The sequence below is a fragment of the Xenopus laevis genome, chromosome 9_10L (assembly GCF_017654675.1).
Source record: "Xenopus laevis strain J_2021 chromosome 9_10L, Xenopus_laevis_v10.1, whole genome shotgun sequence".
NCBI classification, from domain to species: Eukaryota; Metazoa; Chordata; class Amphibia; order Anura; family Pipidae; genus Xenopus; species Xenopus laevis.
In genome coordinates this window covers 98,590,927-98,616,704 of record NC_054387.1, presented here as the reverse complement: position 1 = coordinate 98,616,704, position 25,778 = coordinate 98,590,927, and the positions used below count along the sequence as shown (strand labels likewise).

The 25,778-nt window shown below is 36.4% G+C and overlaps 1 protein-coding gene across 1 annotated transcript in view; it reads left to right on the top strand.

Moving 5' to 3' along the window:
- Positions 1 to 25,778, top strand: part of grin2a.L (glutamate receptor, ionotropic, N-methyl D-aspartate 2A L homeolog) — a 260,724-nt gene that overhangs the window by 194,929 nt on the left and 40,017 nt on the right. Inside the window, 2 exon segments of the mRNA NM_001112896.1 lie at positions 5,248 to 5,362; positions 23,835 to 24,040. Coding sequence (NP_001106367.1) covers positions 5,248 to 5,362; positions 23,835 to 24,040 — 321 coding nt within the window.

Genomic DNA, 25,778 nt, shown 5'->3' with positions numbered 1-25,778 from the left:
TAAGCTTCATCATACTGAAATAAGAAGTTTTCTACATATAATCAAATATCATCAGTTGGGAGTCTGATTTTGAGTTAGAGTTAAATCCAATATGTCTTTTAGTTTGGCTTCTTTTGCCTAGAAGATGTATTAGAGCTCACTTTATTAAAATTGCAGAAATTCAGTCTTTCTACATGTAGAATTTGTGCCAAAAACAGTTATTTTATTAGATTTTGTTTGTAGTGGAATTAGTTATTTGAAATAGCTCTAATACATCTTCTAGGAAAGGGACACCTTGAAGACAAAATGGAGAGGAAACAGATGCTGAGAGAGGGATAGTGAAGATAAACTTTATTTCAGAAACAATACAACATTTGTTATTGATTGTATGTACAAAGTTTCTTATTTCAGTACGGTGACACTTATGTTAACATTTCAACCTCAGTTAGGAAGATTGATAAGGGAAGACCATGGGTTGACAAACTGGAAAAACAAGGAAATGAGGTTAGAATCAAGCAGCTCCATTTCATTACTAGAATATGGTTGACAACCTAATGAATTTAATGTCCCTCAATGTGAAAGGGTTGAACTCTTACATAAAATGAAATAACTTAAAACTAGAGTTGAAAAACAAAAAAATCGGAATTGCCTTTCTACAAGAGACACATTTTAAGGCTAATGCTATGCCCAAGCTAAATTTAAGAGGATACAATATGATATATATGAGTAAACCTCAAGAGAAAAAAGTTAATGGAACAGCAATAGTGATCTCTGATTTTGTACGCTGGTTTTATATTGACCATCTGCCAGATAAACTAGGGCGCTATATAGCAGTAAAGGGCAAGATTGATAATAGAATCTATACATTTGATTCTATGTACCTGCCAAATACGGGACAAGTTCAAACTTTAAAATCCATTTTGAATACTTTAGAAGGTTTCGTGGAAGGGACCTACATCATTGGAGAAGACCTGAATTTAGCACTTGAACCGGATCTGGATTGCTCTAACCAGAAAAGTAGTGTGTGTCAGAAACATATCTAACTACATCAAGAAAATTACTCCACTCATATAGGATGATGGACATCTGGCATTCCTTAAATCCAAATATAAGAGACTACTCATATTACTCCACAGTACACTCACGGTACTCAAGAATAGATTATTTCTTTATTCCACAAGATCAACTACCTATGGTACAGAAAGCCTATATAGGTCCTATTACTCGGTCAGATCATGCCCCCAATTTTTGTATAATGGATATAGTAAGTAATCAAAGCAATATTTGGCAGTGGAAAATAAATGATATTTTATTGGAAGATCCAGAGATAGGGAAAAAGATCCAGAGTACTATAGATCTTTATTTTGAGGTTAATGAAGCCAAAGGTCCTAATGAATTAACAGTCTGGGAAGCCCACAAATGCAATGTGAGAGGAGAAAGTTGGCGACGCAATAGAAGAAAGAAAGCAAAGATACGACACACTATATGCAGAATTAGCATCACTAGAATAAATGCATAAGAAGACTCTATTAGAATCTAAAATGCAAAAATATCTTTAATTAGAAACCAAATTAAGGAACTACTAAACACATACACAGAGAAAGCCATTTGGTATCAAAGCAAAGATTCTATGAACATGGGAATAAATGTGGCCGAATGCTGGCTGCTTCACTTGGACACAGACAAAAAAGAAACTTTATTGTTGAAGTGAAAAATGGTAAAGGAGACACAGTCACAAGCTCGAAGGAAATAGCTGTAACATTTTGTGAATATTATAAGAACTTATATAATCTAAGGGAACATACCTCAACAGATAGACAGCAGACGAGAGGATGGAATAATACTTCTCCAACTTAGCAAAATCAGTAATATCGCAAGAGCTAGTGGATACACTAGAGAACCCCATCACGACGCAAGAATTGGAAAAAGCTCTGAGATCCATGGCAATCAATAAAGCCCCTGGCCCAGATGGATTTACCTGCTTATATTATAAAAAATATGCATCGACTCTGCTCCCACATTATACCAAAGTCTTAAATAGGCTATTGAAAGGTGAAAACTTACCAAGTCAAGCGAATATGGCTCATACAGCTCTAATACATAAAAAGGGAAAGGATCCTAAGGGATATATGCCTATCACACTATTAAATGCAGATATAAAACTTTTTGCGAAAGTGCTAGCTAAGTGACTAGAGCCAATTTTAAGACAGGTGATACATGCTGACCAAGTGGGTTTTATACCAAAAAGAGAGACACATGACAATACTCTACGATTATATAGCTTATTACATTACTGCGAACAAAAGAAAGTGCCCTTGGCACTATTGACTACGGATGCCAAGAAGGCATTCGACAGAGTCGACTGGAATCTTATTTTCCATACTCTATCCTGGATGGGCATTTGGCCGAATTTCACTCTCTATGTGAAGAAGTTATATATGAACTCACAAGCCCGATTGCAGATAAATGGCATATTGTCGGATCCTTTCTCCCTCAATAATGGCACAAGACAAGGATGCCCACTGTTTGTAATTACTTTGGAACCTTTTCTCCAAAAAGTGAGAAACAATATTAATATTACAGGAAAAAAGGTGGAGAAAAGCCAACATAAAGTAGCGGCATATGCAGGTGACATGCCTTTTTTTTTTATAGCAGAACCCATGGTATCACTATCTAACTTAGTTGAAGAACTTGAGAGTTTCAATATAATTAGCAATCTAAAAATTAATTATCAAAAATCTAGCATACTGAACATCTCATTAAAAGAGACTCAAGTGTCACAAATCAGAAATTCGTTACCTTTCACAGTAGAAAGCCAATGCTTCACGTATTTGGGGATTAAGGTGTATGCCAATACAGGCGATTGCATAAAAAATAATATACCGGTGAAAGAAGTACAGAAAGACTTGAAACACTGGGATAAACCTGGATTCTCCTGGTTTGGGAGAATCAATATAATAAAGATGGATATTCTCCCACATTTCCTATACTTGTTCCAGATCTTACCGATCACTATCCCCAAACCACTATTTAAGTCCCTACGAATGACGATAACAGATTTTGTATGGGGTAAGAAGCCAGCAAGACAGAAATACATGTATTTGATACAACTTAAGGAAAAAGGAGGACTAGGACTGCTGTATCTATACATCTATTATGCAGCAGCGGCTTTACAAAGAATGTTCGACATATTTTACGCACCGGACCTGAAATTATGGGTGAAAGTAGAGCAGCAGTGTACACCAATTCCTTTAGACACATACTTCTGGCTGCCAAAACACAGTCGTAAACTGGATTGGAAGAATGGCCCAGTCCTTGAAGGGACTACTAAAATATGGGACTCTGTAAAATATAAAAAAACATCTATTGAACCCTAAGTCCAAGATTTCGAACCAGGCTTAAGTAATGTACACTTTAAGAAATTGTCGAAATGGGGCTCGCTATTCGCTCATCAATTTATGACGGGTAGGAGATTTAAGCGACTACAGGAAATTATACCCCCGGATGAAATGACAGGATTAGAGAGGCATGGCCTGATGCAAATACAACATTTTTTACACACAACTGGAATAACAGACATAAGAGGCCCACCCGATACAGTATATGAACATTGGTTTATGCGTCATGAAAGACCAATGCGAGAAATTGTGCTAGTGTATAGAGTGTTGGTGGAAGAAAGAGACCCCCCCAAAGAAAGATACAAGCAGAAATGGGAACAAGAATTAGTAGAGATATTTACAGAGAAATCAAATAAATAAGCATATCTTCAGAGTCTCTGGCTGTTGCAAAATTCAAGAAAACAATTACAAGATACTTACACAATGGTATAGAGTGCTTGCTGTTCTGACTAAGATGTACGAGAATGTGACTGATAAATGCTGGAGATGTAACAAAGATAAGGGGAATTTAACGCATATATTTTGGCAATGTCCTAAGATAAGACCTTACTGACTGGAGATTCAACAATTGCTATCTAAATTTACGGCTATGGAGATAGAAGATTCAGCAACCTTCTTCTTGTTACATAAAAAAAAAATGTCCATGTCTCAATATAAAAAAATCGGTGATCTCTACTATGATCAATGCAGCTAAGTTATTAATTTCAAATTACTGGAAATCCTCAGATATCCCAACAATCAAGGAATGGTACCATAAAGTTCAAGAAATCTACATGTTTGAGAGGTTCAAAAAAAATAAACTTAAACAGATCCAACAACTTCAGTTTCTTCAAAAATGGCAGTCTTGGCTTCTCTTTATAGATTCCAGTGAATTTTCAAAAATTAGTTACTTCTTAGGAGCCCAGGAAGGGGGAAGAGGGAAAGAGGATTGAAGGAAGGTGAGCTAGAAGAAAAAGAACGTAGCGGAAGAACCAGAGAAGTCAACCCATGGTCTTATGTGGTATTAACAAATATTTTTTTTTCTGTTTTTTCTTTCTTTCGTTCTTTGTTCCTTCCTTACGGTATTTTATGTTTTTTTTATAAATTTCAAATGAAGCAACATAAGGATATTTTTGGCATATGATAATCTATGATATCTCTTGTTGAAAAATATAAATAAATAATTTATAAAAAAAAATAATTCATTCTAGTCAAACAGTGGGGGATTTTTTCTCACACATAAAGGGGGTTATATATCAGAGGTTGAGTTTGTGAGGTTTTTTCTACCTCAAATAAAGTCACAACTCGAAATTTTGCTTATTTCTGAATGTAAAAAACTCTATTGAATACAATCGGAGGAAAAACTTGAATACCTCGAATTTATTGATTTATAGGCTAAAATACTCAAATACCTATCAAGTTTTTGAGTGCAAACCACCATAAAAAAAAAACAAAAATCATGAAGGCTAAAAACATCTTCAAATGGTTAAAGGGACCTCTGCCATTGACTTTTACATGACTTCAACAGGTTTAAGCTGGAATATTTTCATATTCGGGCTTGTAGCAGCTTCGGTGCATAATAAATCTCAAAAAAAAATTCCCAGGAAAATTAGTTTTTTAGATAAACTACCCACTAAAAACATGAATTTTAAAATACTGTTTCACTTCATATTTCAAGGTTTATTAAAGCAAAGCTAGATAATCTAATATGTAACCATATGTGCAAATAATTCACACAAACAAAATGCATTATATTTTTGATTAAAGGAGTCTGTGTTAAATGTGTAAATGAGTGTATTTACATACATATACCCAGTAATATCAAAACTGAATTTGTTAATTAAAAACTGGATGGTTGGCTGACTGTTATACTTAATTTTTCTTTTGGCAGCTTCATGATAAATGTAACTTGGGATGGCAAGGATTTGTCCTTTACAGAAGATGGATATCAAGCAAATCCCAAACTAGTGGTTTTATTGCTGAATATGGAAAGAGAGTGGGAAAAGGTAATATATTTCATATTCTGAATGTACTTTTCAAAAGTTTGCCTTAACAGAATAAGTAAATATGACACATAAAGTCTCTAATTTTATTATTCAGATTTCAATGAGTCATTTTATGGGTTTCATTATAAAAGTAATTCCTCATAAGTGCTCTGCTTTAAAATCAGCTGGACAGGTATGGTATCCGTTATCTGGAAACTCATTATCCAGAAAGCTCCAAATTACGGAAAGGTTGTCTCCCATAAACTCCATTATATTCAAATAATCCAGTTTTTTTTAAAATAATTTCCTTTTTCTCTGAAGTAATTAAACAGCACCTTGTACTTGATCCCAACTAAGATATAAGAAGAGAACCAGGACAGGGCCATGTCATGAAGGCCAAGCAAATGGAGGGACTGGAGGAGGAGAAGATGATCCAGTGTTAAATGCAGCTGAGAGATCAAGAAGTATTAGTAGTGAGAAGTGGTTGTCGGCTTTTGCTGTTAGAAGGTCATTAGTTAGTCAAGTTAGGGCAGTTTCAGTGGAATGTTGTTGCCTAAAACCAGATTGTAGGGGGTTCAGCGGGTTATTGTCAGAGAGGAGTGGCATAAGTCTGTTGTAAACTAGGTGCTTGAGTAATTTAGTGATGAAAGATAGCAGAGAAATAGTTATGAGGTTATTAAAATTGGAGGGATCAAGAGCGGGTTTTTTTTAGAATGGGGGTGACAAGAGCATGTTTTAATTGAGAAGGAAAGAGTCCAGTTGAGAGCAAGAAATTAAATAGAGGCTTTAAGGCTTTGATTAGACAGGGATTGGAATCATTTGGAAGGAATGGGATCAAGCGGGCAGGTGGTAAGGTGAGAAGAAGTCAAAAGTTTTGAGACTTCCTCATCAGTCACGGGGAGAAGGAGCACAGAACAGACTGGGGAGGGTGGTGAATGTCTAGGGGGGTTTAATAATGTAATGTCACTTTTGATGGTGTTTTTGAAGTACTCGTCAATATCTTGAGCAGAGTCAAATGTGCACAGAGGGCCCGGGAAATGCAAAAGTAGAGTGTTAAAAGGAGAGAAAAATTGTGCAGGTTTTTAAGAAAGGGAGTTAATTAGTGTAGTAAAGTATGTTTGTTTCGCAAGGAAAGGCTGGTGTTGTAGGAGCGCAGGGCTGATATGTAGCTCCAGAAGTCTGATTCTAAGCGGGATTTGTGCCAGTGACTAGTGATTAGTAAAATGTTTGCTGAGAAAATTACGCCCATAGACTCTAATGGGTGAAAAAATTTGTTGTGTGCCAAAAATTTGTCACACAATTTGTCGCATGCCAAAAAAAGTTGACGCCCATAGACTTTTTGCCATTTCGCTAATTTTTGTGCACATGAGTGTCTTTGGAGAGGTTTGTATGAGCAGAAGCGAAGTTTTAAACTTGTTTAACTCCATTCAGTTCCATAGCTCTCCCTCTCTATGAACAATGCTATATTAATTCCATACCAACAACTTCGTTACACTCAACTTACAGTATTCATGTTTTTTTTTTAGTTCTACAATTTTCTCTTGCTTTTCCATCAGCTCCCAGCAAACCCAGCCCTCATCAGCTTCATTCTCTGCAGGTCCCAATTTTTTTAAAAACAATAACCACTCCAGCTAAACAGTTCACCCATTTGTCGCAGCAGAATTTATATTTCTGTTACACCCAAATTCTCTCTTTCTATCATTGCCCAGCAATATTAATCCTGACAGTCCCAAAAGATTTAATACAATACCTGTAAAATCTTTCAAACATTCCTACAGCTCTCATTTACCACAAGAGTCATATGTTGCATAACAGCTAAGGTAAATATAAATTAATAGCTGTGTGCTTGTTTTATTAATGTTATACTCCACTCCTTCTCCTGCTTTCTACATCTCTTTCCTGGCTCAGTCATTGCAGCTCTCTATAGCCCCTCCCTGCTGGGTGGGCTAATTTTACACTGAGAAGGAGGTCAGCAGAGTATGAACAGGAACAATGGAATATTTAGGCACTAAGGTGGCGCACACTGAGGCTGGATTATTATTGTTGTACTCTTGCACCCACATAGCTCAACACTCCTTTCCCCCCAGTAGATCTATCTAGTATACTATCTAGTATGGGTTCCCGGGAGGTATGTGGCATACTCCAGGTAAAAAATGTCCAGGTTGTGACATCAGTGGAAGTTACATCACATGCAGAAACTCTCCTAAAGTCACCCAAACTGCAATTTGCATGCACACTTCGCACCACCCCGTCACTGAAATGTTCTTGTTCTTGCCCAGTGATTCTAATAGAGTACTACTGGGCACATGTTTTGTCACTCCAGTTTGTTTTAAAAACATTTTTTATTTGCCTATCTATTTAGCCAGTTTTTATTTTTACACTGAACTGTTCCTTTAAGGGGCCCTGCTCTCTGGTCACTGATCTGTCTCTTTTTCTGTATAAGCAGGTAGTAGGGTAAAATTGTTAATTGTTTAAGTACAAATGTGTAATAAATAGTTAATATAGATATTTTCAGTTGCACCACTAGGGGGATCCAGTAGATCACTGTTGCTACGGAAAGTCCCCAGTGGGTGGAGGAAGAAGATTATAAAAGTGAAGGTTACAAGCAGCAAGATTGAGATGCGTCATGGGAAGAAGTGAGGGCAGCCACCTCGTTGGCAGTCGAATCATCCTCCGTAGAAGATACTGTGCCTAGACAGTTAGAAGCCAAGTAGTAATAGTACACTCCAGGGGGTGTAAGTTAGCAGGCAATTAGCATGGGCAGCTGTGTGAATCCCACCAGTCAGGGTGCAAGAGGCAAGGCTCAGCTGGATGGTTCCGGTCAGGACCCAGGACAGGAGTGAAGGAGTGAGTGCCCCCTAACAGTATGTAAATCATATAGAGTGAGAGCAAAAGAGGGATTGAAGGATAGAGATCTTCGTGCGAGTGCCTGTCTTTGTTGCTGACCTTGAACAATAAAGAAAATGTGGTTACTGTAGCCTTCAGCCTCCTGTGTCTCACTAAAGGTCTCCCCGCAAGCTGGATGGTGGTTCCTTACCAGGTAACAAAAAAGGTTAATATCCGGTCCCTATTCTGGCCCCTGTTACATGCAGTTGCATTATTTTTCCTAGTGACCCCTGGGAGCCAGGTAGGGGTGCCTTTTGCCTAAGGGACATTAGTAGACTAATTTTGTGAACAGCTACTTCATATTCTGCAGAGAAGTTTGCCCTTTGCATCTTGATATCTATTCTGAGCCACTGGTGATTGTTTTCTCTGTTATCCTGCATCTTGTCAGCACTTCATGTCCAGCCTGAGATTAGGTAGAAATGTTCTCATCTATTTCTTGGACATAGCTAGCCTGCTAAGGCCACAAAAAAGCATGATTTTATGATGATTGTGTTTCTCTTTTCTTGGTAATCCTCCATGTCATCTAGTTGGCTCATCTCCCTCCTGTACCTGAGCAAGTTTTTTATTTGACAATGTGTTTTGAGCTAGGTGAATGAGCTTCTGTCTAAACCAGAGTATGCTGGTATGGAATGTTTCGAGCAAAATACAATTATTGGTGGCTGCTGGGGAGATGTAGCAAGCAATGGCTGGCTCAACTATTTTACTAAGTTGTATTCTGTAGAAAGCATTAAAACAACTTTTAATGAACAAGTACACAAAGTGAACACGTGGATCTCTCATAAGGATTGTTTTGCAGAAATTAGCATAATATTTGTATTTATTTCATGTTAGAACAGCTGTTACTGCATTTGGTAAATATATTTTTAGAGCATTATTTCCTTTCTCCATTGACTAGTTGCTATTTGGGTATACTTATTGTGAGCATAAAATGTAAAGTAGTTCAGGTTTTGTGCCCATATGTGCATTTATATTCTAATACACCTTCTATAATTCAGCAAAAATTTCCTCTAAGTCACAGATTGCAGGTTCTCACTGTTTCTTACTTCCCACAATGTTGTCATATTTTGAGAAATAATTTTTATGAACTATATACAAAACAACGGCAATATGAATTTAATCTGCCTGTTAGACATACATTCTGTATTCATTGGAAAAAATATCTTTATCTTTTCATTGAATCACACAGAAGGAACCTTAAAGACTGCACAGAGATGTAGTCCAGTGGCTTGCAGAGCTTCTTTCATTTCCTACCAGGACACAATCTGTGCTGAGTTCATGCTCCCATTGTGTCTGCATTGGAACATGGACTAATTGATAACCAGTAAAATGATAATCTGTAAAGGTCTATACCTTTACATTTCATCCAATTTAAGAAGCTGGTTGAAAACATTTACAGCAATAGAATGTTTTTTGGGAGTGGGAGCGACAGTTTCTGCCATATCCGTTTCAGTAACTGGATTCACATGTAGAACGCAATGTGCTTTGCAATATTAACAATTTCATCTCTATTTATATTAGCCTAATAGATCACTGTACAGTCACATATATGCTCTGCTTGGCTGCTAGATCACTCCCCTTTTGGTGTAATGCAACTATTACTGCATTCTGTGTGTTCTTTTGCTGCCAGCATGTTCAGAGGGATAAACCACTGTATCCCACAAGGAGCAGAAATGGGTCAGATCCTTTTTGTGCTTGCAATTCTAATGTAAGTTCCACCTTAGTACTTTAGCACACTCTATCACTTAATATATGAGTGGTAGGTCTAGCTCTGCAGTCTTCTCATTGGGTACTCCATTTGTACAAGGTGATATTTTTTAACTATAGTTCCTCCTGGTGTAGAGAGTTAAACCTTTAATCTTTAGATTGCATATTCACTGAACATTTCGTATTTACTTGTTTAAGGGATTCAAATGATTTTCTCAGATTCCCTTTCATCTGGTATGGTACCTATGGATTGGAGAAAAGCTGATGTCTTTCCAATATTTAAAAAGGGATTACTCAGCCTGGCAATTATAGGCCAGTAAGTTTGACATCTGTGGTGGGCAAATTATTTGAAGGCTTGTTAAGGGATCACATTCAAAATTGTGTCCTAGTGAATGGCATTATGAGCAGCAATCAGCATGGGTTTATAAAGGATAATGTCAGACAAATTTGATTGCTTTTTATGATGAGGTAAGTAAGATGCTGGACAGTGGGGGGGCAGTAGATGTGATCTATTTGGATTTTGCCAAAGCATTTGATACCGCGCCCCACAAACTACTTCTTTCTAAACTAAGGTCTGTTGGGCTTAATGAAGTCGTTTGCACATGAATAGGAAACTGGCTACAGGATCGGGTACAGAGGGTGGTTGTTAATGGTACATTCTCTACTTGTAGTAAAGTTCTTAGTGGGGTCCCTCAGGGCTCTGTATTGGGTCCACTTTTATTTAACTTGTTTATTAATGATTTAGGGGAGGGTATTGTATGTAATGTATCAGTGGTTGCAGATGACACAAAACTAAGCAGCCCAATTAATTCCATCCAGGACGTGGCATCCTTGCAACAGGAAATTCACTACGATTTCATGCCAAGCGAATTAATTCGCCCATCACTAGACATATCTCTCAATGCTTTCATAACATTCAAAGAAGTGATGGCCTGATCCATTTGAATGCATAAAGGCTTGTGAATGGGTGATTCTCATTCTATGAGTATTATTATATTAACTAAGTCATTAAGTTGTCTTCATACCAAACACTGCAGGCATAAAGAATAGGAATCAGAATACTGGTAGAACTTGAAGTCAACAAGGGTGCTCTTCACATATGGATACTGTGGTATGGTGACAAAAGGGTCCTCAGTTTCCTGGGGAAAAGTGATTGATAGCATGTATGTTGGGTCACGGATTCTAGGACTATTTTTTCACCTGACGCTGAGCAACAGGGCTGAGTGTTTGTGTGTCTGCTGGAGTTCTGCTGGAGTTCTCAGTGTCAGAAGGAAAAGAAAGACATTTATTTTGTGTTAGCCAGGAGGCTGAATTTTTCTGTTAAATGGCTTCTTCGGTTACCTTCCCTCTGTGAGGGAAAATTCTGCAGCCACTGAAAAATAAATGTGGGCAGGAAGCCTTTAAACTGATCCTGGTGCATGAAGTTGCCTCATTTGCAGCCTTCCAGCGAGTGAACCCCCACAATACCCTGTTTTAAACCAAGCTGATTTTGTTTCACACAGCAGAATATGTGATGGACCTATTCCTTTTCATGGACGACTCGAGATGCCCTAAGAATTCACAACTACTTTAGCAGGTCCTGCAGTAAAGCTAACATACAAAAATACTTTTTTGATCCTCATTGATTCTGTGAAAGATTCCCTGTGGCTGTGAAGCATTTTTGTTGTTGGGGTATCTGCTTTGCAATGTTGCTTAGAAATGAGATTCTATATATATAAAATAACAGAAGTTAAAATAAAGAACACATAATGGCATCTGTGTTTATGCGGTAAACTTTTGCATTCTGCAATACAAATCTCATTCTATATTTAATAGTGTTTAAACTGAATGACATTATTTATATTCTGACATGGCAGAGGTGTTTTTGAAACCTGCAATATATTTCATTTAACTCCCTTTAAAATAGTATTTTGATGCCTTAAGGAATCTTGTTTTGAGGTTGATTGAGTGTTCCTGAGTTGTTTCCAAAACAAGAATTCACAGTCCTAAAGTCAGGTAAAAACTCAAAGAAATATAAGGTTTTAGATAACCAGCTTTTAACTCAATTCTGCTTTTCGGGAGTTGAATAATTGAAAATGCTGTGAAATGAACAAACAGTACACAAACCTTTAAAGCAAATCCTAGCTGTCTCATCCATAACTAACTGAGAACTGCTTGGTGGTATGATTTTGGGATTTTGAGTCCTTTGAGGGGGTGGTATTAATAATTGAGCTATGTTGCAGAGCTGTAGAGGGGGACATGATAAAAATGAAGGCTGGTGTAACTCTGCTCTTTTATAGGAATAAAAAATGCCTTGTCCTGTTTGCTTTGTCCTTAGCTGAAACAAAACTCTTTAAATCACATGTTCAGTATCCTGATGTTCCTGATCCTGAGTTTTATTTTGCATAATTAATTGTCAAATTACAAACAAGTTGAAGAACAGAAGAAAGAGAGAAGAATAAGTCCATGGCACCAATTATAGATTTTTTACAATTTGATATCCTGTAAATCTAGCCAGATGCCCCATATGGCACTACATTTCTCAGGGCAACCTCTCGCTAGATAGGTCAGTTTCTGACACTTTTATCACTTTATGAATGTTGGCAGGGGATATGATCAGTGACTGCTAGGGATGGGCGAATAAATTCGCCAGGCATGGATTCACTGCGAATTTCAGTGTTTCGCCGCCCACGAATACGTGGCAAAAATTTGACAGTGAAAAAATCCACTGCAACAAAAACAAAATTGTTGCGTGCGTAAAAATTTGCTACTTACATCAAAATTGCCGTGCGTCAAAATTATTTTGACGCCCATTGACTTCAATGTGTTATGCAAATTTTTTGCCGTTTCATGAATTTTTCAGTAGATTTGCAAATTTTTTGGTGAAGCGAAACACCACAGATTCTCCCATGACTAGTGACTGCCAGAACCTATTATTAGATTCTAAGATCTCCCTCTGTTTAAAAAGAATTCATAGAAAGGTGTTCTTTTGTGATAGAAAAGTTACTTATGAAATTAAATTAATGAAACTAAATGAATAGTTATTTTTTTAAGGAATGGCTCTCAGTTGGCACATGTTTTATAAGTAATACAAAAAGGAGAAAAAGAAATGACCCATCGCATTGCACCTTCCCATCCATATGTTGCAAAAACTCCGGTGAAGTGATTATTAAAACTTAACTTTTAATTGAGCATTAAAAACCTATGTCTAGATAGCAATATTAAAACACTGGTTCGATAGGGGGCTGATAAACTGATAAGCAAGAGGTAGGAGGGGTGAAGTCACCTGGGAGTGACGGTTGGTTAGAGAGAATCAATAAATAATAGCGATTATTTGACCATTTATCATTCTGTATACCTATAGAGTCCACCAAGTATTAACCCCCCACCCCTTCTCCCACCTCAGGATCCCTCCCTTCAGGTGTGCGGTCGACCTGCTGAGTAATTGTGGTATAGAGGCCTAAATTCCAAACGGTTGTTACAGTAACCAGATGTATCAGGATACTGGTAGCGAATTCTCTACCCCACGGATCGTCCAATGACCAACCCCTTCACCCTCCAAAGTCCCCTCCAGATCCGATCACCCCAGCTATAGATACGTTGTCCATATCAGACGCCTACCTAACCAAAAGCTAAAATTGTTTTATAAGTAAACATGTATAATAAAAATTAAGTGCAATCTCTGAGCCCAGACAAAATCATTATTGCAGTAGGCAGAGCTCACGTTGCTGCAGAAAGAAAATAAGATCCGAGTAATTCTCTGTCATAAGCTCCACGCTGCAACTGCAATTTACCACCCCGAATTTCCTTCAAGAGCTTTTAAACTGCTGTCTATCTTTCTGTTGTCATACACATTTAATTCCCACAGAAAGTATAATGGTAGATTGAAGAAATGTGTCATCACAGACATTTCTTAAGGGAGACACCAGCTGGCTCCAGAAAGCAATCTGCTAACTGGAATTACACACTTGTGTCCAATAGTCTCACTGGGATACTTGTGAGCAGTTATGAGAAACTTGATGTTTATTTTCCTCACCCCCTTTTTTTTTTAAGAAGAAAAAATCCCAGATGGTCACACATTACTGAACTTCATAGTAGTCATTGTGTGATCTTGAAACAGATAAGCATCCTGCAGTCATTGCTTTCTCTGGGGGAAAAAATTGCAATTAATTATTGAATAAAGACAAAAATAAGGTTGTGAATACAGAAAAGTGTATCACTAGCAGAAAGTATACAAAGCTGAATTTTTTAATGGTCTTATTATTTGTACAACACACTTTGTCCAATTTGGATTTTGTTTAGTGTACAGAAATAAAGAACTGATAGCACATACAATTTTTGATCATTTTGATCAGCTGTATGCTCTGCCCTCAGTGTTGAAGCTCATCGGTGTAGTACAAAGTTTCTGATCTAGGCTTCCTATTAGGCCCATTTAAATGGAACAGGTTCTGTTTCAGGACCTTGGTTTCTGGGGTAAAATACCCCTGTACAGAATCCCCATCAGTAGGTACTATATTTGCTCAAGAATGTCCTTGCTTTTGTATCTCACCAGCAGCAACAGTGAGACTGCATTGGCGACAGCATTTTTATTTTCTTTGTGGCCATGATCACGAGTAGGGGTTGTCAAGATGAGTGTCAATAGTGAAGAGTGAAATTTTCTGTAGGCATGTATTCTGCATTTAAGCACTGGCAAATATTTTCACAAAAAAGCTGGAATTTTTTGCCACAGATATTTTTGCTGTAAAAATGCCTACTGACCCCAATGTATTTTGCATGGAAAAAGTCAGTATGAAAAAAATGTCTATTGACCCAATGTATTTTTGAGCCAAAAATAACTCTAGTGCATTTTGCTAATTTTTGTCATTTCTTGGATTTTCCAGTGGTTTTATACATTTTTCTTTGCATTAAAATGGGACAAATTCTCTCATTACTAGTGGTCAAAAATAAGGCATGGTCTAAATAAACATTTGCACAGTATACTTTGCACAATGCATTGTTTAGATGTCTCCAGACCTTATTCTGATCAGCATGTGATGAACAAGGAACACGGTTTCATTAAACAGTAGGGATGTAGCGAACCGCCGATAATGTGTTCGCGAACGCCATTTGCGAACACCGGCAAAAAATGCGGACAGTTCGCGAACAGTTCGCGAACTTCGAACATCCGAAAATCGTTCGATTCGAACGATCGAAGGATTTTAATCGTTCGATCGAACGATTTTCGTTCGAATCGAACGATCGAAGCCATTCGATCGAATGATTTCATTCAATCCAATGGCTTCGATCGTTCGATTCGAACGAAAATCCTTCGATTTTAGCGATCGAATGGTCGAATGGTCGAACGATTTTGACGCGAACGCCTATTGGCGAACGTCGCGCGACGTTCGCGAACTTGCGGCGGACGCGAACAGCCGATGTTCGCGCGAACAAGTTCGCCTGCGAACAGTCCGCGACATCCCTATTAAACAGCACATTACTAATTGGAAGAGGCACAAAAAAATATTAACACCCAATTTTTTGTGTGCAGAACAGTAGAAACCCTGGGGGTAGTAAGATACACCTAAAAAGCCATACCAAGTAGTCAAATAGTGGTTTAGATTATATCTGTCAGCCTGTTAATGCTGGGGCAGTACCACATGTGCCAAGATGTTGTTTAAAGAACTCACTTGAACTTCACTTGCACCCATGATGTCATATTTCTGAAAAAGTATTGATATTTGTTCTCCTGTCTGTGTGCCTGGATTTTGAATCTTGGGCAATTCCACCTTGCCCTTGTTTTTACTGTGGACCTTTAAGTTTGACTTGATTGCTGCCTGCTCTGACCTCTGTCTTGATGTTCATATAACATCTTTATGCTGATGGTTTCAAACCAATTCAAACCTCCAATCACATAACTCAAAAATGTAACACTTTTGCTAATAAATTTCATTTGACACCTGAAATTTAAGGGAATAAGAATACATTCAATAAAACCAGTAATTTGGAGACTTTATTTAAGGGTTTAAGGTATCTCTACTTGAAAAAAGCTGCTTGGCTGAACAGTAAAATGTTTTTCAGATTACAGACAACAAATTCAGTTGCTATAACTTATCACTACTAGATATGTGAAATAATAAGCAGGCAGGCATCTAATACAATAGAACTCTATCTGCACAAGTCGTAATACTAGTCCTATCTGGCTAAATAGCATAGTGCATGTTGGTTGTATACGTTTCTTAAAGTGAATGTCCTCACAACTGGCTCTGGGTGGCCAAATTAAAGGCAAAGTGTTATCGATGGTAGTAGCTTGGTGTGTTTGAATAGTGATGGACTTCCAGGCCTCTCCTCTTGATTGATCTTGGCGGGACCCCACCTTCCTGCTTTCCTATACAGTGTACCTGAGGCATGGACTTTATAACAACTGGTAACACCTCCCAAAATTCAGGCCCTTTATTGCTTTGCATTTATACACATGCAAATCATTGAGTACATAATGTTCATTTATGACTTAATTTTTTTTTTACTTATAACATAAAGCAAAAAACATTTTTTTTTTACTAAAATGCATGTATGAAATTAATCTAACGAGAGAGTTTAACCCTGAGGAAGTATGTCATATTTTGCTATTTTGATCATACTGTATGTATTTCGTATCTCTGATGTGGCCCTTTCGTTTCATAATGCTAGTGTGATATCCAACAGTCTGGAAATCTAGAACATGTCAACAAACTCATCCCCATCAGCATTATATCTCATTAAAAATCACATGTATATGTAGGTTTTTTTCAACACATTAACCAAAAACGAAACTAGTCTTTTTTTACTGCTTTTGATTAGTTTAATTTTTTCATTTGCAATTATAGTTTAATTGAGGTTTTCCAGTTTTTAGCTAGTCAGTTTAGTTTAAAAAGGAAAATATGTCAGTTTGATAATTCGAATAAAGATTGATTTCATTTTCTTTCCATGCTCATTAAAGTCCCCTCAGTTACTTATTTATCTACATTTGAGTTCATACAAATACAGTAGAAGCTGTTATGGGGTTGTTCTTCACAACAACCAGGTAAATCTCCTTTATAGACTAGAATGGAATTTGTCATGAAAAGGTTGCTTGATAATCTATAGTAAGTGATTATTTTTGAATGTAGAAACCCTCAGTCATTTGAATGCCTTTAATTTGCACAGTATCATTATCTAATTGAAATGGTTCAACATTATTAGCTAGTTCTTTAATCTATACCTTTACATGCAAAACATACAAAAATGATGCTACCATCTTTTCATCTGTAAAGCTACTGGCTGTAAACTATTCTTATTTTATGCACAATAGAGTGATGTTTATTCAGACAGTTGGTCCCTTTAGTCCCTTTACTTTTCCATTACTGGAGTGGTGACAATAAATCCTTTTATAAATCCAATTTTCTCTCTAAAAAAATGTGTTTGTTTAAAATGTCTCTTCATTTGAGATTTATAAAGTGTAAAAACCATGAAAACCCTAATACAAAAGTTGGCAAGAAAAAATAGTCAGGATCCTATAGACATCAATGGGAGGTTCGCTGATCCTTTTGGACCTTTTTTTTAGCCATTCAGAATTTTAGAGATTTTTGGATTTTTTTCGCTAGAAATTACTGCACTATAAAACTCAAAATTTTAGAGATCCCAGAGGTGGATTGTTCTGTTTTTTTTCACTCATACAATTTATATTTTGATTACTTAATAAATTACAAGGCATTCATAATTTTAGACAAATAGAGTTTAATTGTAGTTTTAAAAAAACTATAAAGCCACTAAAATTGTAATTTTGATAACTGGCCCTCTAAGTGATAATGGGAATTGCAAAGTAATCCTATCGGCTTGTCCTAATAATAGAACAACCCTCTTCTGTGCCTTATTAGGAATACAATCCCCATTTGACATGTGCGGATAACCTTTTACATTTAAGAAATAAACTGCACCCTTTACATATATTTCTTACATACTCTCCTTGTCACAAGGAGGGTAAATGGTGAAACCCTAACACTCAAAAACTCATCAACTGTCTTGAATGCTGAAGATATACTTATCACTGACTTCTATGGCATCTTGGCAGGTTTTCAGGTGGAATAATTTTTATCTATTCTAGTTTGGTCAGACTTTTTTAACTAAAATAATTGTATCTTGATAAATAAGGCCCTAAATGTAAATGTATTTTATTTATGCATATTCTGTTTCTGTAGTAGTCCCTGCCTGTGCTGTCATTATTATCCATGCTACTATGTTGTGTATGCAAGAGGCGCTTTAAGAATAAAATATATATTTACATACATACAGTATAGGGGCAGATTTATCAAGGGTCGAAGAGAATTGTCTCTTTAAAAAAACTTTGACTTCGATAGTTCGCCAAATTAAACCTGCTGAAGTGCTATGTTAGCCTATGGAGACCTTCTACAATCATTTTCTAAGTCTTTACACATCGAAGTAAAATTGTTCGCTCGTACGCTAAAATTGTTCTAATCGATGGCCAAATTCGGTGAAAAATACTTCGACTTCGATATTCGAATTTGAAGTATTTTAATTCGATGGTTGAATTTCAAAGTATTTTACACTTCGACCCTTGATAAATCTGCCCCATACTGTATATACTGTAGATGCACTATTACGGTAGTGGTTTTTTTGTGGCTTCTGTAAGTTTTTATTTAACTTTTTTTCACAGCAGAAGTGCCATCAGTTCTCTAATACTGTACCACATAGACATGTAATACAGATACAGTACAAATGTAGTATTAAATTAGTATTTAAAAAGTTCTTCCCTGGCCTGTATTAAAGGTGTTCTGTTTTTACCCCTATTGCACAATTAAAGTACATCCCTTATCTGTTTAAATTATATTTAAATAGTGATGGGCGAATTTATTCGCCAGGCGCAAATTCGCGGCAAATTTGCGCGTTTCGCCGCCAGCGAATAAATTCGCGGCAAAAATTCGCCGTCAAAAAAAATTCGCAAATTTTACGGCGAAGCAAAACGGCCCAAATTCGCCAATCACTATATTTAAATTATGTTTAGATTATGTTTAAATTATGTTTAACAGATTTAAGATAAGGAGATCCCTATTACAGAAATATCCCAAGCTTTCCGCATAATATATCCTATACTTGTATATGTTTTTTAAAACATATATGTTCCTACCTTATTTGGGTAAGGGATGTATTCTAGGAACTGACTTCTATTTGGGATATATTTAAGCACATCTTTCTAAATAGAGAGAAAGATGTGCTTAAATTGAAATATAGTGCTGCAAACCTGTTCCAGTCAACATGAAATCTTTCTATTGGATCAGAGAACTATTTTTTATTTTATTTTGCCTTTTGGTCAGCAGGGGGCACTGCTCATACAGAAAAGTAGAAATATTTGCAATCTCTGCAGTTGCTTAGGAATAATTCCTAAAGATAAGGTATCAGCATTCACATCTACTTGTATCTGCCACTTGGAGAACATAGTTAGAGTATTTTTGTGCTTGTTCTCTTACCAGTAAAAGAATATAATTTAAAAGATAAATACGTTCTGACAACCAACTAAATTACTTTACATAACACATTGGAAAATGTCGTGTGTGCAGCTGATTGCAGCATAATGCTCTGCAAATCCCTGTTTTATAACAGCATATGCAAATATATATGCTTTTGTTTTATCCTTTGTTTTGGTTAAAAGTCAAGTTTCTGTAGCAAATGAAGATGAGGTCGAGCAATTAGACCAGCTGTCCCCAAACTTTTATAGCCCCACGGACTGGTTTCAGGCAAGAACATTATTTCAAGGACCGGAAGGGGGCAGGCAGTTGTTGTGATGACTTGTCATATGCACAGCACTGCGTCAAAGGTAATTGCGAGTATAGGCAGGGGAGGAGGCAACAGCCACGTCTGCACAAGAGTCAACACAAAATAAATATATGATGATGTTTATGTGTTTTTCCTATTCTTTTCATTTAAAAATGACTACAGCGTTTTTTGTGTGTTTTAAATTAGAAAAGGACAAAGAGAGTATGGCTTGCAGAGGCAGATGTCTAGTTGTTACAAATTTACCAGCAAGTACATTGCCAGTAAATTTGTAATACCAGCCCAGGTCTTGACTGGTATTTACTGCCTAGGCCGGTAAAATACAGTACCTTCCAGATTGCAACCCTAATTGGGGCACATGGATACACAAGCTCCAGTTCACTCTTTATGCACATGTGTGTGATGTAGAATTCTGAAAGATATCAACCAATCCTACATCACCTGAATTTTCGAAATTAATGATTGGGTGTACTCACTTATTATGTGCATGCGTGTACAACATTAAAAGAGTGTCATTGTTATTGTAAAAAAAATCTAACTATTATTGTTTAATATATTTAGTTCCACAAACTAACATTTTCTCCAACTGTAACCACACACTGGGGGTAATTTATCAACACTGGGCAAATTTCCCCATGGGCAGTAATCCAGAGCAACCAATTGCTGCATTCATTGTTCTACTTGCAGCTGGCTTTAAAAAGCTAATCACTGATTGGTTGCTATAGGTAACTGCCCATGGGCAAATTTGCCCAGTGTTGATAAATGAGCCCCACTGATTCTGTGATTCACTGACAGATTTCAGCTGGTTTAAATGGTCTGTTTCCAGCATGAGTCTGCAAATGGCACTGCAATACCAGCAAACTTCATAGCTGAGGTAGGTTGAGGATGCAAACTAATAAAACATTTATATCTGAAAAATAATCAATACGCACAGCATATTTACAGCATATTCCTTATGTATTGGCTCGGTAAGTGTCTGCATCCCTAGCTATGCCAGTCCAACACTGGAATCCTAATAATAAAAAAAGAAAATTGCTCTCAGGACTAGCTGAGGGTGCTTCATTTTTTTTGAGGCACTGTAGGTGCCTAAAACTTTTTACAGATAATCTTACACTTTTTTTTACAGATTACACTTACAGTACTTGCAACTGGAATCAGGTAGCAAAGGTGGGCAGAGTTTTCAGTTTACTCCAAAAAAATGCATTGGGATCAATAGGGGTTTTTTCTCATCATGAATCTATGATGAACAATTTTGCTTATCACTAGTATGAACTAAAGCAGCATGACAGAGCCAACTTCCTTTGGAACAATTAAGGAGTCCCTTTACTTTACGCTTCCACAGGAAATAATGATCAACAACTTTGACTCTGTTACCAGTTTCAGGACGCTCCTAAAGACACAGTGCACTAAACAAAACTAAGTGCCATCCTGGTGATATCGGCTGCTGGGGATACCACTACTGCATTAGTTAAAATAATACATTTCCATGTCAGTATTAATTTGATATATTTAAACTTTCCTATGGATTTTTATGGTTAGCATCTACAGACTGTTCTAATAATGTTCATATATTCTTATATAAATAACATTGTAATGGACAAAAATAAATAACTTAAATAAAAAATTACTGATATGTTAAAACTCTGGTTGTTCCCTGATGCGCAGCTGTACTATTTACAGTTACAAGTAAAATAATGGTAGGAAGAAATCATAAAACACCACAATTTTAAAGTAACCCTTATCTAACTTCCATCCCAATGATACCTTGGGCCTCTGACACCACATCAACTTCTCTGTGTAGCCCTGCTGAGGCCTGTAATGCTGGATTCAGGGTACATAAGTCATCAAATAGGCTAGTTACAGTATATGATATTGTGATACCGAAACTGTTCCTATCAATAGTTAATAAAATGTCTATAACATTTATGAGAATTTATTAAAATGTACTTTTGCCACATGCTAGTTGACCTGAGAGTGCTATAAGTATCCCATAAGAGGAAAATGAATGGCAAGATGTTGGTTGCACTTTGAGTTCCTTTATATTTCTTTCCGTTTTTTTCTCAAGAATAATTGTGGCTGCGAGGGACAGTTGTGATTGGCATTTTAAAGGATAAGGAATGCCTTTCAACAAGCTTTGTAGTATGTTACAGAGGAAACCTTCCTAGATTGCTGGGTTAATTTTTAGAAATACTGTTTATTTAGTCTGTGTTATCCTCTTCTTAATCTATTTTCTCCTTCTCAATTGCGGGGCATTGTGCCAAAAGTGACCTCTCTAAGATAGCCTCTTTCATTAATTTGTGCATGCGGATTGAAGGCGGGACATTGTGGATGTGTGCTTGGGGTGAAGCTTGTTTACAGTTCCTTTTATGGCCTGTTCTAGGTCAACACTACAGCACATGAACATGGTCTTTGTCTATGTGAAGGAGTGATGGATTGTGGGATTTTTTTGTTAATAGCTTCTTTAAGATTAAGAATAACTGCCACAGCTAAAGTCTATCAAAAATTGATTCCATGAACAGTGCTGATCTCATTGCAGGTATGCTTATCTGCTTAATCCCAATGTTAAACAGAACTCCCTTGTGATTTAATGCAAATCAGAGACAGTTATGCTGAAATTCTGTAGTTGAGATGGCATAATTCCATCAATTGTAGTCAAAACAATGTCAGTCTGCTGTGCTTATTGACATAGTTTGCAGAGGTTTCTTCTGGATTCAACCTTACTTTACTACCAGCTTGAAGATGGTGGTACCTCCAAGGTTCACTGTGTCAATAGAAACTTGTACGTGATTCAAAAGAAGAGTTCCAAATATCATCAATGCATGTAATGACTGCATTCAGTTGTGGTTGCATTAGTAAACAAGCCATTTCATCTTTTACTATAGAAGGCCCTATGATTTTAATTTTCCATCTTGCAAACATGGGGGATGATACACTCGAAAAATTGTCAGTACAATAGTAACATTTTGATATATTTTGGGTCACATAAAAGTATGGTCCATTTGCATTCTCTGACTTCCAGTCCATGTTGCTTTAGATGATGAACAATGGCTCCAATACTGAGTAAAAGTACATAAACAGGAATGGTATAAATTATCTGGAAACCTGTAATCCAGAAAGCTCCAAATTAAAGGATGGCCATCTCCCATAGACTCAATTTTAATCAAATTATTTAAAATAATTTCTCTCTTTAATGATTAAACAGTACCTTGTACTTGATCCCAACTAAGAAATAATTAATTGGAGGCAAAGCCAGACTATCAGGTTTATTTAATGTTTAAAAGATTTTTTAGTAGACTTAAGGTTTGGCTGTCCAAAGTACAGAAAAATCCCTCATCAGGAAAACCGCAGGTCCCAAACATTCTGGATAACGGGTCCTATACCTGTATAACATGCCATGAATAATCCTGATGACTAAAATGTGCAACTTACATTTGGTCTATAGAAATTAAAGTCAATTCCCTGGACTGCTCTTCTCTGCTCATAATGAACTTGCACCCTTATTTTATTATTTATTTTTATTTTTCATATAGGTTTTTTTTAGAACCAGAAACATTGCACTGAAAGCTAATAACTTTCTGTTATAGGATTTATAATATGTTGTGTTATAATGTATATCATACACAGAGTTGTTTATTCTTACTCCATTTATGGGAAACTAAAATAATGATATTGTTTAGTAGCTTCATGATTGAGGTAACATAAAAGTAACGGCAAGCAATAACCATAATGAAATTAATTCTTTTGACCAGAGCTGGGACATATTCTGTGATAAAACATGGCATCAGTCACTTCCCATCCACCAGCAGTTGTCAACCTACTTTCTCTCATTTCTTTTAAGATACTAAGGGACAATAACTTTTAAAGATAATGCCATACCAATTACCATCTCTCTTGTATGACTAGTTTTGTGCCATTCTACCATATCTTCATAAAAATGTGTTGGATAAATCTAATTAAATTACAAAGCAAAATTATATAGAACAAAAAAACTCAATAATGAACCAACTGTTAACATGGTTTGAGTTTAGATTCAACATCATTAAATATTCTGCTTTCAAACTAACATATATTCTAAATCCTTGCAAGTGACAATAACATACTAACTATTAACCTTAATAAATCATATCTTCAATAATTTCAGGTGGGGAAATGGGAGAATAAAAGCTTAAACATGAAGTATCCAGTGTGGCCCAGGATTACAGCTTCTTTGGACAGTGACCATGATGACAACCATTTAAGCATTGTCACTTTAGAAGAAGCTCCATTTGTGATTGTTGAAAATATTGACTACCTGACAGGAACGTGCGTGAGAAACACTGTGCCATGTAGAAAGTATTTCCGGTTAAAGTAAGAATTTACATATTGACTTTAACAAATCAAATGCTACAGCTTTATCCTGAACTCCATATATAAATTAGGAAGTATTCTCAATTGTCTAGCTCTTGCTCTAATGGATTGATTTTTTGTGTGCAAAATAATATGAATTTAAATTAGTCTTTCCAAAACTTGAATTTTCAGCATCAGTTCATGCAGAGTTTTTTCCACATTTCTTGAGATTATGTATGCCCATTGAAAATCATGAGTAGAATACGAATTTGATGCATTTAAGTTTTTTTATTCAATGAGGTTTTTGTATTAAATTCTTTAATAAATGAGCAAACATTCGAGTTTGGTAAAATTTGGAGTTGATTCAAATTAATCATCTTGACTATTTGAAACATAGTCCTCCCCAGCTTATATTACCAAGATGACATTCCACTTATATTTATTTGTCTAATTAGCAAAAATGCCAGATATATGCCCATTTTAGTTCATTACAGTTTATTGGCTTCTAATAAGGTGTTTTAACCCTATAGATTAAGGGACACATTTTTTAGAAAACTGAAATGATGTGATCATAATGGATTTCCAGCAGTTTGATTTGTATCACACATTGGCATATTTATTTAGCATTTACTGCTTTAATCAGTGTGTCACTTCATCCAAATGTACTCAACTACTTTTAGGGGCCAATTCACCAAGCTCAAGTGAAGGATTCGAAGTAAAAAAACTTCGAATTTCGAAGTGTTTTTTGGGCTACTTTGACCATCGAATGGGCTACTTCGACCTTCGACTACGACTTCGACTCGAAGGATTTGAACTAAAATCGTTCGACTATTTGACCATTCGATAGTCGAAGTACTGTCTCTTTAAGAAAAAACTTCGACCCCCTAGTTCACCACCTAAAAGCTACCGAACCCAATGTTAGCCTATGGGGAAGGTCCCCATAGGCTTGGATAATTTTTTTTGTCGAATTATAATCCTGCGATCGTTGGATTAAAATCCTTCGAATCGTTTGATTCGAAGGTAAATCGTTCGATCGCAGTTTTTGCGCAAAATCCTTTGACTTCGATATTCGAAGTCGAAGGATTTTCATTCCCTAGTCGAATATCGAGGGTTAATTAACCCTCGATATTCGACCCTTGATGCATCGGCCCCTAAGTATCAGAATATCATCATGTGGCACAGTACTAAGCAATAATGTTGCATCAAATTGTGAAAGGGTGTGTACCTTAAGGTGAAATTCAGTAGAGGATTTGAAACCATAACTATCATTATTTCTTCTCAAAACCCTCCTTTCAATCTAATTCATGTGTCAAAATGGATTGTATCATGGCCTAATGTACCTGACAATTCTCAGTATAGAAGGAGCTGATAACTGAAAGGAGTAAAGAAAACAAAGAAACATTCTAAGTTAGTTAATTGTTACTAGGCCCAAGTAAGCAAAATATAAAAAATGAGTGTTGATTGAATGGCAAATCTTTTTTTAACCCTTTCCATTCTGGTTGACTTTGATTTTTCCACAGTATTTGCCAGACAACAACAAGTGCAGCATGTATCAAAAGTAAACCCTTGAAACATAGAATCTGTGGCCTTGGTACGCTGGTACTGTCAGTGCCATAGATTCTATCCTGTCATGTGGAGAGTTAATTAAGTAAGAACAAAATTTCTGCAGTATTTAGTGTCAGGGTCACTTTAAACAGTACAAAATAATTTTACAAATTTGGGATATGTATTATGCAACGTTATTGTACACATCTGATGC